Source organism: Bos mutus, chromosome 2 (genome assembly GCF_027580195.1).
Source record: "Bos mutus isolate GX-2022 chromosome 2, NWIPB_WYAK_1.1, whole genome shotgun sequence".
In the NCBI taxonomy this organism is placed as follows: Eukaryota; Metazoa; Chordata; class Mammalia; order Artiodactyla; family Bovidae; genus Bos; species Bos mutus.
The window spans coordinates 70,275,878-70,289,735 of record NC_091618.1 but is presented as its reverse complement, the minus strand read 5'-3'; the positions used below and the strand labels follow the sequence as shown (position 1 = coordinate 70,289,735).

General features: G+C 33.9%; 1 protein-coding gene across 1 annotated transcript in view; it reads left to right on the top strand.

The window, feature by feature from the left end:
- The window catches only part of ACTR3 (actin related protein 3), a 47,489-nt gene that overhangs the window by 22,871 nt on the left and 10,760 nt on the right, over positions 1–13,858 (top strand). Inside the window, exons 2-6 of the mRNA XM_070389465.1 lie at positions 24–79; positions 3,443–3,567; positions 8,950–9,060; positions 11,963–12,058; positions 13,494–13,601. Coding sequence (XP_070245566.1) covers positions 24–79; positions 3,443–3,567; positions 8,950–9,060; positions 11,963–12,058; positions 13,494–13,601 — 496 coding nt within the window. The remainder of the gene's footprint in view (positions 1–23; positions 80–3,442; positions 3,568–8,949; positions 9,061–11,962; positions 12,059–13,493; positions 13,602–13,858) is intronic.

Here is a 13,858-nt window from a genome sequence, read left to right as displayed (position 1 = left end):
ATAAAATTCTTTTTGTTTTTCAGGTATACAAAATTAGGATATGCTGGAAATACGGAACCACAGTTTATCATCCCTTCCTGTAAGTATTTCTTTTAAGTCATAAATAAGCTGACTTAATATCTTTTTCTTGATAAAGTAAAAAAGAAAATAATCATTTCAACACTCTTTAAGATTTAGTCCTTTATAAACATGATTTGCCAAGTTCCAAATGTGGCCTCATTTCTGTACCTCTGACCATTTATTTCAGATCTCTTTTTAGCTCTTCATTTACTAAATCTACCAAATACCTTTTAAAGACAAAAATGAATGAGCTGGGAATCTGCTTTGAGGATATTGCTATTAATAATGTGTGTATGTTACTATTAAGTAATGCATTTCCCATCACACGCCTACAAAGACCATCCTTTGGTTTGTGCTCATGATTTTTGCGGGGCTTGTGCTTGTTGACATCCCTAACAAAAGCCCATGGTTCAGAATAAGGATGGCATCTTATCTTTAGAGATGCAGACTTCAGCTGTTCTCTAATACTTTATAACCTTACTTAGGTTATTTTTGTTCTGTCTTATGTTTGTTAACTTCGCTTTAACTGACTGTCCAGTTTCAATAATTTATCTTTCAGATGTTTTTAAAAAATACTCTCAGACTTGGTTTGTTTGTGCTCTTATTTGTTAGCCTGAGCTATGTAGCTGGTCCTTGATGGACATATTTTGGACGTCTCATTTAGATGGTTCACCTTTTGCACATTGTATAGTCACATTTCTCAACTACCTGACCTACCACCAGGTTAAGACGTCAGCATATCAGACAGCAAACTTTTTGAGCCATTCCTTGGTGGTGCTAACTTCTAGGTGGTTTAATTTCGGAAGTATCACTAGTATTTGTGTGACTGAATATTTTTGTGTATTCTTACTGATTTATGAAAATGAGAAGGAAACAGAAAGATAAACATGTAGAGAATAGTGAAAGCAGCCTAGGATTCAGAGTCTGTGATATTGAGAACAAGGTAGAAATTACTAGACTTCCCTGAACTACAGATCTCTGGACTCAGTTGGGCACTCATTGGACATGAACGAGTAGTTTTGTCGTTTATGTATGGCAAGAACAAAGTTAAATGTGTGAAGATGTGTCAAAATTATCTCTAAAGGGGGAACTATTATATATTTCTTTCATTCTCTAGAAACAGACCTGTTTGACTTGTGCACTTCTGATAAACTTTTGATACATTTTTTCTAGGGATTGATTATCTGTGAAATTTAGGCTATTACCTAAATCTAATGCTTCAATACATGGAATGGCTTTTAGCTGACACTGATGAAATAACTTATTCATAGGAATATAGTGGTGTTAATTTGTAGTACTGTTGTTTTTACCCTTTATTCAAGTATATTTGTTATCTACATGGAGGGACAGATTTGCTTTTTTTCACTTTTGTCCCAACTTTACATATCAGTATATTGATAGTTTGTTTAAGATTTTGATGACAAATATTGGCTCTGTTGCTGACTAAAATAGAGTACTTTTGCAAACTAGTACTTGACGTTAGTTATGTTTGAGTTTAGTTTTATACCATGTGTATATTTATATTAGTTTCCCAACGCTGCCAAGGCAAAGTACCAAAAACCAGATGGCTTAAAACAGCAGAAACTTGTAGTACTGCAAGCAAGAAGTCCGAAATCAAGGTGTCAACAGGGCCATGATCTTGCTGACAGCTGTAGGGGAGAAATCGTCTTGGCTCTTAAAACTTCTGATGTGTCCTGACAATCCTTGGCATTCCTTGGCTTGTATGTGCATCACTCCAGTCACACAGCTAACCCTATGTGTCTTCACATTGTTCTTCTTCTGTGAATGGATATGCCCAAATTCTGTATTTTTATAAGATCACCAGTCATTGGATTGTAGCCCATCCTAATAACCTCATTTTAACTTGAAAGACCCTATTTCCAAATAAGGTCACATTCTGAGGTAGTAAGAATTAGGACCTAAACATATCTTTTTGGGGGCACACAACTCTTAAAATGCTGATTTTGCAATCTCTTAATTTGTAATTTTTTATAAGGCATTGTATTGTGATTAAAACATTTATTTCAGGAGATTCCTGATGTGTTAACTCTGATTCTTGCAAAATTTGCTTTTGCTTATATTCTTCAGTGCTGTATTAAGTCTTAGTTCGAAGCCCATATACTTTTGATATTTTAAACTTTTGGTTCTCATCACCATTATATTCTTTTTCTATTTCATCTTTCTGCCAAAATTTGCAATTTTAGTTTTCATTGTCTTTCTTATGAGAGGTTGAAGCATGTTAAAAATCCTTTTGTGTATGAAAGAAAAGATTTTTGATTATGGAGTTTTTTTTACCCAACTAGTTTTAATGCTGCAAGTGTAGTTTTATAATGAGCAGATATAATCATTGCCACTGATGAACATGGATATTTGACCTGGAAAACCTGTGGATGTGATTCAAAGTTATTTTCATAATCTTTGTCTTCTAGGAAATTTGTAGTGACGCATCTGGATGTCTGTGTGCATTATGCTAGAGAAGCAGCATTTAGAAGTTGATTGGATTTAGAATTTTCTTCTGTATTTTCTACACACCTTATTAAGGATATAAATTGTTATTAACTGAAAGGGTAACTGTTTGAATGGCCCATCAGCTTATGTGCATGCATGTTTTTGTTTTTTTAAATTTTTGGCCACTCCTCATGCAGGATCTGAGCAGGGGTTGCACCCATGCAGTAGAAGACCTGAGTCTTAACCACAGGACCAGCAGGAAAGTCCCCATGCAGATGTTTTGAATGAAGAACTGTTTAATTTGAAGGATTCAGACATTTACAACTTAGTTAAGAAATTTATAAGTTTTAGGTCTAGAACTGTATGCTGTTTTTTGAAATTATATAAGGAGATTGCTGTGGGTTTTACCTAAACGATTTGAAATTTCCCTTTGTATATGTGGATTAAAGTTTAACAGGTCCTTATGCCAGTGTTAAAAGTAAGCTAGTTCATAGTAGTGCAAACAGGATATGAAAAAATTTTACAAAAATATTTCCCCATGCAATTTACCTACTTTTATTACTGGTTTTCAATTTTTTCTTTCTGATTGTCCATCAAGCCTATGTTGACTTGGTGGAATTACAGTTTTACTCAGATCAAAATAGAGCTTACATAGTTTTTAAAAACAAAACTGAAACATTCCCACAGCAGTACTTCTCTTTTGGGGGCTTTTTATATTTGAGGCCTTGTTTCTGGGTGGAAGTTGAGATTTCATTGTATTAAAGGAATTTTGTCATTTTTTTATTAATGACCTTTTTGCTTTAATTTAGCAATTTAAATATACTAGATCATGTTCTATGTAATAATACTTTTTATGAAAAAATACAAGTGAAAAATTTGTCTCACTTGAAAAAAATAAAATTTTTTACATACATAAATAACTTCTATTTTAAAGGTATTGCTATTAAAGAGTCAGCAAAAGTGGGAGATCAAGCTCAAAGGAGGGTGATGAAAGGTGTTGACGACCTAGACTTCTTCATTGGTGATGAAGCAATAGAAAAACCTACATATGCAACAAAGGTATATTTTTATGATTTTTATAAAAATAAATAACATTTTATTTCAAAAAATTAGTTCGTTTAATAATTTTGCCACTTAATTACAGGACTAATACTCTCAGCCTCTTCACAGTAGAAATTTCTTCTTTCTCTGTGACTTCTTCCAGCCTTGCTTTAACTGTATTATTTTTTCCTCCCCACCAAGAGGAATATTTTAGCTCCTTCACGTAACTGGTATTTACTTTTTCAATCTCAGAGTCATCAATGTGATTGACTTTCTCTTGCCTCCACATTATCACACCTAGAAATACTTCCCATCTTTATTCAAACCCACACTATTTTTCTCCTGTTGAAGCCTGTGTCATCTGAAAGAGCACTGTTTTTTATCTTGTTTGTTCCTATCCTTCATCCTCCTGCTCCTTTTTTATTGAGATATAATTTACATACTATAAAATGGGTAAGGCTTAGTTATACAGTTAAAAAAAATTTTGTGACTGTAATCATAAAAGTTCAGGATAGAGAACAAATCTAGTAACCCAGATACCTTCCTTGTGTCTGTGCTCAGAGTCACTGTCCCCACCTGCACCAAAAGGTAGATACTGTTTAAATTCTCTTTGCCTGATCTGTGCATTTCTTCCTTTATATATCTTTTCTTCACTTCTCATAATTTATTCATTAACAAAAAAACTACCATGTATAAACAACTTTATTTAAAGTGCTGAGATTAAATAAGAAAAATGGATTTCTTGACTTCAAGACTATTGTAATGTGGTGGAAAGAAAGCCCTTGAAGAAGTAATTATAAGTGGTTTGCATTTATACAGATATTTGGCTCTTGGAGCTTATAAACAAGACAGAACTGGAGATAAATATTTGGAAGATATTAGTGACCTTTGGAAGGGGTAAGATTCTCTAGCGGTAGGCCTAGGACAGAGCTTGGTCAATGCACCATTGAGATTTGGATGGAGGAGGAAAGCCTACAAAGGATTCTGAAAAGGCATAGTTAGGCTGGGTAAACAGGAAAGAGCGATAAACAGTGTGGCATGCTGCTATCAGGTGATCTAGAGCCCATACGTTACTTGCTGTCTTTAGCTGCAAGGATGTTATTTGTAACCTTAATAAGAACAGTTTTAGAGGATTAATGAGCCTGGATTAAAGTATAGGTTAGATTGTGAATGGCCAGAAAAGTAGGCCAGGAAAAATGAAAGGATTATTTCCGTGAGGTTTGGCTTTGATTGGGAAGGAGAAATAAACAGATAAGTTGTGGGCATAAGATGGAAGAGATGTTTAAATGCTTAAATGCTAATGTAAGAGAATTATTAGAAAAAGAGATCAAAGTAACAGGAAAGACAGACTATAATACAGGTCGATGACAAAGCTAGAGGGATGGAATCCAGAGCATAGATGATCTACTTCATATATGGTGGTGAAGGTGAATTCGCTCAGTGTCTGACCCTCAGCGACTCCATGGACTGCAGCCTTCCAGGCTCCTCCGTCCATGGGATTTTCCAGGCAAGAGTACTGGAGTTGGGGGATCTCTTAAATTATAAAAAATTGAAAAAGAAAAAAGAAGTAAGTGCAGAATCAGTTTTATAGATTTGGTGAGGAAAGTCAGTTTGGCTTCCTGACTGTTAGCTCCTGATTTCCTTGTGAAACACATGATGACATTTTCTCTACTGCTCAGGAAATAGAGGGGAAAAGTGCAGTCTGAGTGATGGGGAGAATATTTAAAATCATCACTGTGGAGAGTAAAAATGAACAGAGTGGGGAAACAACAGCTTGCCAGGTATATTTATGTCCATTTTGGAATAGTAGTTATGAATTCTTAGTTTTATCAGCCGGTTCTGTGTCATTTGTATGATCAGCATTCTGGATATAGGTTAAGTTTAGGGTAGGATCATGCCAAGTTGGGTTTTGGTAGATGGAATGACAAAAGGAAATATGAGCAGAGTAAGGAAGCCCAAAATCTAAACTGTGTGTTGTGAGGAGGGATGGGTTTTGGCTAGAGAAAAAGTAGATTAGCCTGTGGACTGCAAGTCAAGAGAGATGTAGTGAGGTGCTGGAGTATGCTAGAAGGATAAGAAGTTGTGATCAGAGAGGGGGTGTACTTGAATTTCAGAAATTTAGAGATGATAATGATACTAAGATCTAGACTGTGGCCAAAATGGAAAAGACACCTTCAGAGGTGGTGAAGTCAGTGAACTGAGAGGCCAGAGTTCTCTGCATTGATTCTGTTCTCTTAATACACTTTCAGGTCTTCCAGATGCAACAGGCAAATGACAAAGCTTCTTACAGTCCTGCCTTCTTTCCTCAGCATTTTAGCTGTTGTTTTATTTTTCCTCTTTGTCCTTTTAAAAGCCAACTTATTTTGATAAGCTCTTTGTTAAATCCAGTTACATCTAGCAGTCTTCATCCTTCTTGATTTGTCTTTCTTTCACAAGATTACTCTGCTGGCTCTCTTCCTAACATGGGCTATTCTTGTTATTTGTTACTGTTCATTTTTTCCCCTGTACTGTCACTGGTTCTTCTTGCTTTGCCTGCTGCTGCTGCTGCTACTGCTAAGTCACTTCAGTCGTGTCCGACTCTGTGCTACCCCACAGACAGGCTTCTCCATCCATGGGATTCTCCAGGCAAGAACACTGGAGTGGGTTGCCATTTCCTTCTCCAATGCATGAAAGTGGAAAGTGAAAGTGAAATCGCTCAGTTGTGTCTGACTCTTAGCGACCCCATGGACTGCAGCCTACCAGGCTCCTCCATCCATGGGATTTTCCGGGCAACAGTACTGCAGTGGGGTGCCATTGCCTTCTCCCTTCCTTTGCCTACTACTCAAATATCAGTATTTCCCGGGTACTGTCCTTGATTCTCTCTTATTTAAGACCTTTTGTAGATGATCTCATCCACACCTTCATCTGCAGGCACAGCTTAGATCTCTACCCAATTCCTTGACCCCATTTCCAGCTGCCTACTGTCACCTACCTATTCTCTGGCTCTTGAGTTTAATATATTCAAAACAATTTTTTATATATACTCCACCCTTGCTATTCCAAAATACATTTTTGGTATCTTGATTAATAATAGATCCTTTTCATCCTGATTTGATAGTTAGAAACCTATTGATATCTTTGAGTTTTTTCTCATAGTGATAGAAATCTTCAGTCTGGCCTAACATCATTTACAGCACAACTGGGGCTCTTATTCTCTTTTGTTCTTTCAGGATTCAGTTCAGCTTTCCCAATGTTACTATAATTATCTTCTTAAAAATCAAAGCTATTCTTGTTTACCCTGATAGAAAATTTCTACTGATGTTCTGTTTCTTATAGAATAAAACACCAATACAAGGCAAGTAATAGTTTTTGAGAACCTGGTCCCCTTCATCTAGAAACAATCTACCTATCTACACCCCTTTCCCTAAAGGCACAGGTATTTTTCATTGATAACTGTTATTATATTATAATAACATAATATAACATGTTATATTATGCAGTGTTTGTACGTATTGTTTGCTATTCTCTATTTACATTTTCTTCTATCTCCCACTCTGAAAAGAAAATTAACAAGATTGCTCCTTTAAGACCCAGCTTAGATATGACCTCCTCAGTCATAGAGAAATAGGAGCCTTCATATTTTCCCTCCGAAGGCAAGTTGTTCATCTTGTCCTAGGTACTTTATTTCTTTAAAAGCTAATGTTTGTATCTGCTATATTTCTTTCATTAGATAGATTCTTATGGCAGGATGTTCATGGCCTTAGCATTTGTGCCAATGATTCATAGTAGGTGCACAATAATAGATGATGAATAAATATCATTTGGAACATTAAAATATGTAAACTTCCGGTAATGTTATAAAATGAATGATGTAATAAGTACATTTTTTTCCTTTCCTAAAGCAAAGTGAGGAGTTCAGTTCAGTCGCTCAGTCGTGTCTGACTCTGCGACTTCATGGACTGCAGCACGCCAGGCCTCCCTGTCCATCACCAACCCCCAGAGTTTACTCAAATTCATGTCCGTTGAGTCAGTGATACCATCCATCCATCTCATCCTCTGTCATCCCCTTCTCCCACCTTCAATCTTTCCCAGCATCAGAGTCTTTTCCAATGAGTCAGTGAGGAGTAGAAGTTATTTTTTAAGTGTAATGCTTTAAGAAGTATCTATTAGAAGGTTTTGGTGAAATGTGGTTATTAGAAATGAATAGATAAGAGGTTTAATGATGACTAAATGACAGTAGGATATTTTCTTCACTAGTGTATTCATCCTTAGGTACTGAGTGTATATTTATTCTATGTGCATGGAAGTATATTTTTAAAAATGTTTCTTTTGTAAAATTTTGGAAGATTTTTGCCTAAGCTTTTACTTTGCTTGTTTAAGGAATTCTTCATATATTCAGAATACTAATTTTTACTTTAGTTTTATGTGTTGTGAAACTGTTTTATTGCAGAGGTTCACGAACTTTCTTAGTGCCTTTAGTGTCTCAGTAAAGTTTTGACAGTTTTTTGTCACTTAGAAAGAAATTTTAACAATCTGTTTGTTAAGTAGCAACGTAGCTACTTGAAAAAAAATGACACTTCTTTGAAAGGAAAATATTTTTGTTAAATTGTTAGTTACTATTAGGATGCATGTGCCTGTCAGGTAGGTCACAGTTTCTCACACCTGGAATTAGATTTTGTATCCCCATCCTCATTCTTAATTTACTTTTTACATTTCTTATTTTATGGATTTTTGGGGGGAGGGATTTAATTTTTATCAAAGCAACTGCTGGTAATCCAGTTTTTCAAAGAAGTGATGTTACTGACTGATGGTTGAAACTATACTATCTTAAACTAGTAGATATGTAGTGTCAAACTGATTCTGAGTATCACCAAATTTCCCTGGAAAATTTAAAATATTTGCCATATCTTTTTGAATTTGCTGTAGTTCTGCCAGGTTCAGTTTTGAAACTGAGTCTATATAGATATGTATGACTTGTCTTACAAAATTTTGCTTGCTTGATTTACGATTATTCTTGCTGTTTATTTACCAACTGTTTTTTATATATAAAACATGCAACAAATATTTGTGAGAGCTAATAAAGATTAAGCAAATTGTCGTAACCTGTAATTTTCACAAGCTGAATTTTAATGGGGTATGTTTCTATTATAAAATTTTCAAAAATCCAGAAAGAGTGGTGCAATCTTTCATCTAGATTGAATAGTTTATAACATTTTGACATATTTGCATTTTTTTTAAATAGAAACATCTGAAAATATGTAGAAATCATTTCCTTAATCTCTACTTAAGTATGCATCTTCTAATGATCTGTGTGTCATTATACCTAAGAAATGCTTCCCTCATCTACTATTCACTAATGATTTGTTTTATTTTTGATATTAATAAAGATTTGATTCCTGTTTTATTTTTTTGTTTTAATAGTGGCCAATCCGCCATGGTATAGTTGAAGACTGGGACTTGATGGAAAGGTTTATGGAGCAAGTCATCTTTAAATATTTAAGGGCGGAACCTGAAGATCATTATTTTCTTTTGGTAAGCACAACTTATAATTTCAGTGAGGAAATTTTTGAAGAAGCTTAATGAGAATGTTTTCATTACATCTGTACTCAATAGGCTATAATTTATTTGTCATGTATCTAAAAATATTGTGATAAATCTGGATCATATTTAGTATCTTCAGCTATAAATTTGAGGGGAAAAAGTTGGAAACATGGCACTTTTTTTTTTAAATTAAAAAAATAGCGGGTGTGATTTTTATTTCATTTGTGATTCTTGCTAATAAAATATGTAATTTAATTTTTAAACTTTTTTTATTAACGCAATACATGTTTATAACTTTAAAAATTTAATTGCTATAGATTTAACTTTAAAAAACAGCATTTTTCTTCCTAACCTCTCCCTACTCTTAAACACTTGATTCTCCAGAGGCACACACTTTAACATTTTAAAGAGTTTTCCCTGATAGTTTTCTCATGTATTTCATTTGTTATTTTAAATATTAGATACTATAACTTCCTACTAGGAAAGATGAGTATTTTGTTCTTTTCCTTTTGTCCCCCCTCCTTAACACAATATCCTTATCTTCTTCCTCTTTCTGTGATATAGTTACATCATAATTTTGGGTAAAATTAATATTTTATATTTTATTATGGTGATTGTGAATATATATATATACATAAATATGGGAATATACATATACATAAATACAAAGTTCAAAGAACCTTGCAGTGAGCACCTACAATCTAGACTCAGCATTCAATTTTGCTGTAATTGTCTTAGAACATCTGTTTATTTGGTTACCTTTCTATTACTCCATCTTAGTTTTTAAATCACCACAAAGAGTTGCAGATTGAGTCAATTCACCCCTAACTACTTTAGCATACATTATCATCAACTAGAGTTTATTATTGTTTACATTTTTTTCTTTTCTGTAAAACTTACATTCTGTAAAATCACACATCTTAACCCTGTCATTTTATCGGTTTGACCAGGCATTGGCAAACTTTGTCTAAAGGTAGATAGGAAAGATTTTTGGCTTTGTGAACCATGTGGTCTCTGTTGCAGCTGCTTAGCTCTGCTGTTGTAGTAGGAAAGCAGCCATATGCAGTACTTAAATGAGTGGCTGTGGCTGTGTTCCAGTCAACTTTTATTTACAAAAAGAAGTGGTTGACTAGATTTGGCCTGCAGGATGCATGATGTATTAATCGTTGCCCTTCTGTAGTTTCGACAGATGCATATGTCTGTGTAACCCAAACCCTTATCAAGATACAGAACATTACTGTTAAGCTGCAAAGTTATCTCATGCCTTTTCCAGTTAATCCCTACCCCCATCTCTTGGAGGCAACCCTTGTTCCAATTTTTTTCCCACACATATACATTTTCCTCATTTTTGAGTTTCATATACATGGAATTGTATAAAATGTGCTCTTTGGTAAGACTTCATTCACCATAATCTTGAGATTCATACATGTTGTTGCATTTAATGCTTTTTTTTGCTGGGTCATACTCTGTTGTATAAATATGCCTCACTGCCCATTTCCCTGTTGAAAATCACCTGGGCTGTTCCAAGTTTTTGATAGTTATGAATATTTTGGGTATTGTGAATGTTCTTATACAAGTCTTTTGTGAACATGTTTTTATTTCTCTTGTGTAAAAAACACCTAGATAAGGAATTGTTGTGCCATAGGGTAGCTGTATGATTGATTTTATAGGAAAGTTTCAGAACTTTTCCCAAAGGATTGTACCTTTTTGCACACCCACCCACAATGTGTTATTGATCCGGTTACTCTGCGTTCTATCTAACATTTGATATGTATCAGTCTTTTTAATTTTAGCCATTCTGGTGGGTGTGAGCTTTCTCATTTTGGTTTTAATTTGCATTTTTCTGACGACTGATAACATTGAGTACTTTTTCATGTGCTTACTAGCTATTTGTATATTTTCCTTGTGAGATCTTCTGATTAAATTTTATTTTGTATAGACTTCTGGAGTTTATAATTTAACTGCCTTGGTTTTTTTAGTTTGCTTAATTTTACACATAACTATTACTAAATTATCTCCAAATTCTTGAACATAGTCCAAAGCCTTCCTGCTGCTGCTGCTGCTAAGTCGCTTCAGTCGTGTCCGACTCTGTGCGACCCCATAGATGGCAGCCTACCAGGCTCCCCCTTCCCTGGGATTCTCCAGGCAAGAACACTGGAGTGGGTTACCATTAAGTTTAAATACATCAAGTAGTTTAGAAGTTAAAGGTTGTATGAATGGAAAAGATCTAATCCCAGTTAATTGAAAAAAAGATTCTATGGTGTCTTTTAAAATCTAGAACATGATTTTATTTGCAGTGATTTTAAGTTTTATCTGTCTTTCCTTTTGCAAGTTGTGCTCATTAAATTTAAGGACTTTTTCCTTAACCCCAGGTCAAAAAGATAATTCTGTATTTCTTAAATTTAAAGTTTTGCATTTCAAGTTTAAGTATTTGAGATAACAAAAAGAATTAAATAGTCAAATCAGATTCATGAGAATAATATCTTATGTAGTTTCAAGCTTGGTGATATAAAATAATTTAGGTATTCCTGAGGCAAAGGTGAAGCATGAAGTTCAGGATTTTGGGTGCTGTTCCTTAGGTCCTTTCTTACCTCACTGGGATAGTTTCTGACCCAGACTTACCCCATAGGTTTCTAAGTGGTGTGGTGTATGCAGTCACATAACTTAAACTGAAGAGAACTGTGTAAACATCTCCATTTTACACTCTAACAGTTATATGTATGTATAGATCTATTTGAATTCTCTACAGTTTTTCGTTAGCTTTGTACCTCTGGGTTTAATGACTTTTATATAAATATAGTGTTTGAAATACATTATTTCTCACTTACAAATTGTGTATAAAGTTATCACAGTAATCTGATATTGCCTATTTAAATGTTATTCAATTTCATAGACTGAACCTCCACTGAATACTCCAGAAAACAGGGAATATACTGCTGAAATAATGTTTGAGTCTTTCAATGTTCCTGGCTTGTACATTGCTGTACAGGTAAGCAAGTTTAGATGTCAAAATAAGCATGGCTCTTAAATTTTAACCTGGTTTAATTTAACCTTAAAATATTTGTGTATTTTTCTTAATTTCAAAACATATCATAGTTTTCTATTGAATTGATAATTTAGAAATCATTAGAACAATGGAACTATTTAGTGAGTAAAAGAGAAGTGTTAAAAGGAAGTAAGTTGATGGTTTTTAGATAAATTAATAAGGCCTTTTGTAAAACAGAAATAAGGGAACTAATATTTATTCAGAGTTCATGTCAAAAATGTTGTATACACATTGATTTACCCTTAGAACATTCATTGTATCCTTTTTTGTAGTCTGCTTTGAATTAGTTACCACTGCATATGTTTGACCACTGTCGCCATTGTGCCCCTCTGTATACTGTATATCACAAATCCCTATAGTTTTTTAAGTTTATAAGTTTTGTCGAATTTAATTTGTATGGAAATAAATCTGTGTGGAACAGTGGAATAGTCTGTCTCCCCTCTTAGGAACAGAGCTTACTTCTTACTTGTTTCTTAACCCTGTAGCAAATGTGATCCCTGGCATATCACAAATGCTTAATAAGTATATAAATTATTGTGTAGTTCTGTTAGCCCATAATGATTATGGTGTGATCCAGTGTTAAAGTAAGAGGATGGTCTAGTTACCTTTCTAGATTCCTTACAGCTATTATATTGCAAGTAGATAAAATAAAGCCAACTTAGTACTGTTTTTAATTAATTATCTTGTTTGAGGCTTGGATTTATATGAGATTTAGTTTTTTTAATTGAACTAGTTACATTAATTTCTTAATTTGTAAATGGAAAAACTTTATTGCTTATGCCAAGATTTTTTATAGAAAAACATTTCATCAACTTTGTTTTCCTAATTAAATCATAGTATTTGGAAGTGTGCAGTGGTCTTTTCTCTGGTTATATCGCTTGTTACATATTCCTGAATGCATGTTGCATTTAGAAAATTTGGAGGTAATATTATAAGAGTGATACTTGTGTATAGCCATCTATGTATTGAATAACTAATGGTTGGTGGTTGTGTGCTTCTCTGCCTTACTTTTACTTTTGTGTTTGTTACGGGCTAGGCTATATACACAGAGTTTAAGTCCTATACTGTATTATCTCATGTTAGTCTCCTATATGTTAGTACTGTGGTATCTCATGTTAGTCTTCCACTTTTTTTTGGCTATAGGAGGAAAATGGCCCTCACTAAAATATGGAAAATTATAAATATGCCCTTAAAAACTAATGTAAGGCTTTGTCTTAATAATATATAGGATATAAACAATTTTATTGTATAATGTAAGTTAATTCTGTGTATTTCCTTTCTAAAGATACTACATTTACAATTGAATAAAGTTCTACAATAAAATGAAATTTTCTATTAACTCTTTATTTTCTTGCCTGCCATATTTCTTTTTTTCAAGGCCGTTCTTGCCTTAGCTGCGTCTTGGACCTCTAGACAAGTAGGAGAACGGACGTTGACTGGTACGGTAATAGACAGTGGAGACGGTGTCACTCATGTCATCCCTGTGGTAAGGATATTTTAAAATTACTGAACAAAATAGCAGTTAACATCTAGCAAAGTTTAATTATATAGATTAATGCCACCTTTTAAAAAAACTTGAAATATTATATTTATTTACTAAAATTTGGTCATTGCTCAGCTATAGTTGTGTTTTGCTCACATTATTAGAATTTTATAAACAAATTCCAGTTTTGTTTTTTTTTGCTATAGGTTTGCCTGTAGTTAAAAATAATTAGAAAATTACTAGAAGTTTCCAGTTTGTAG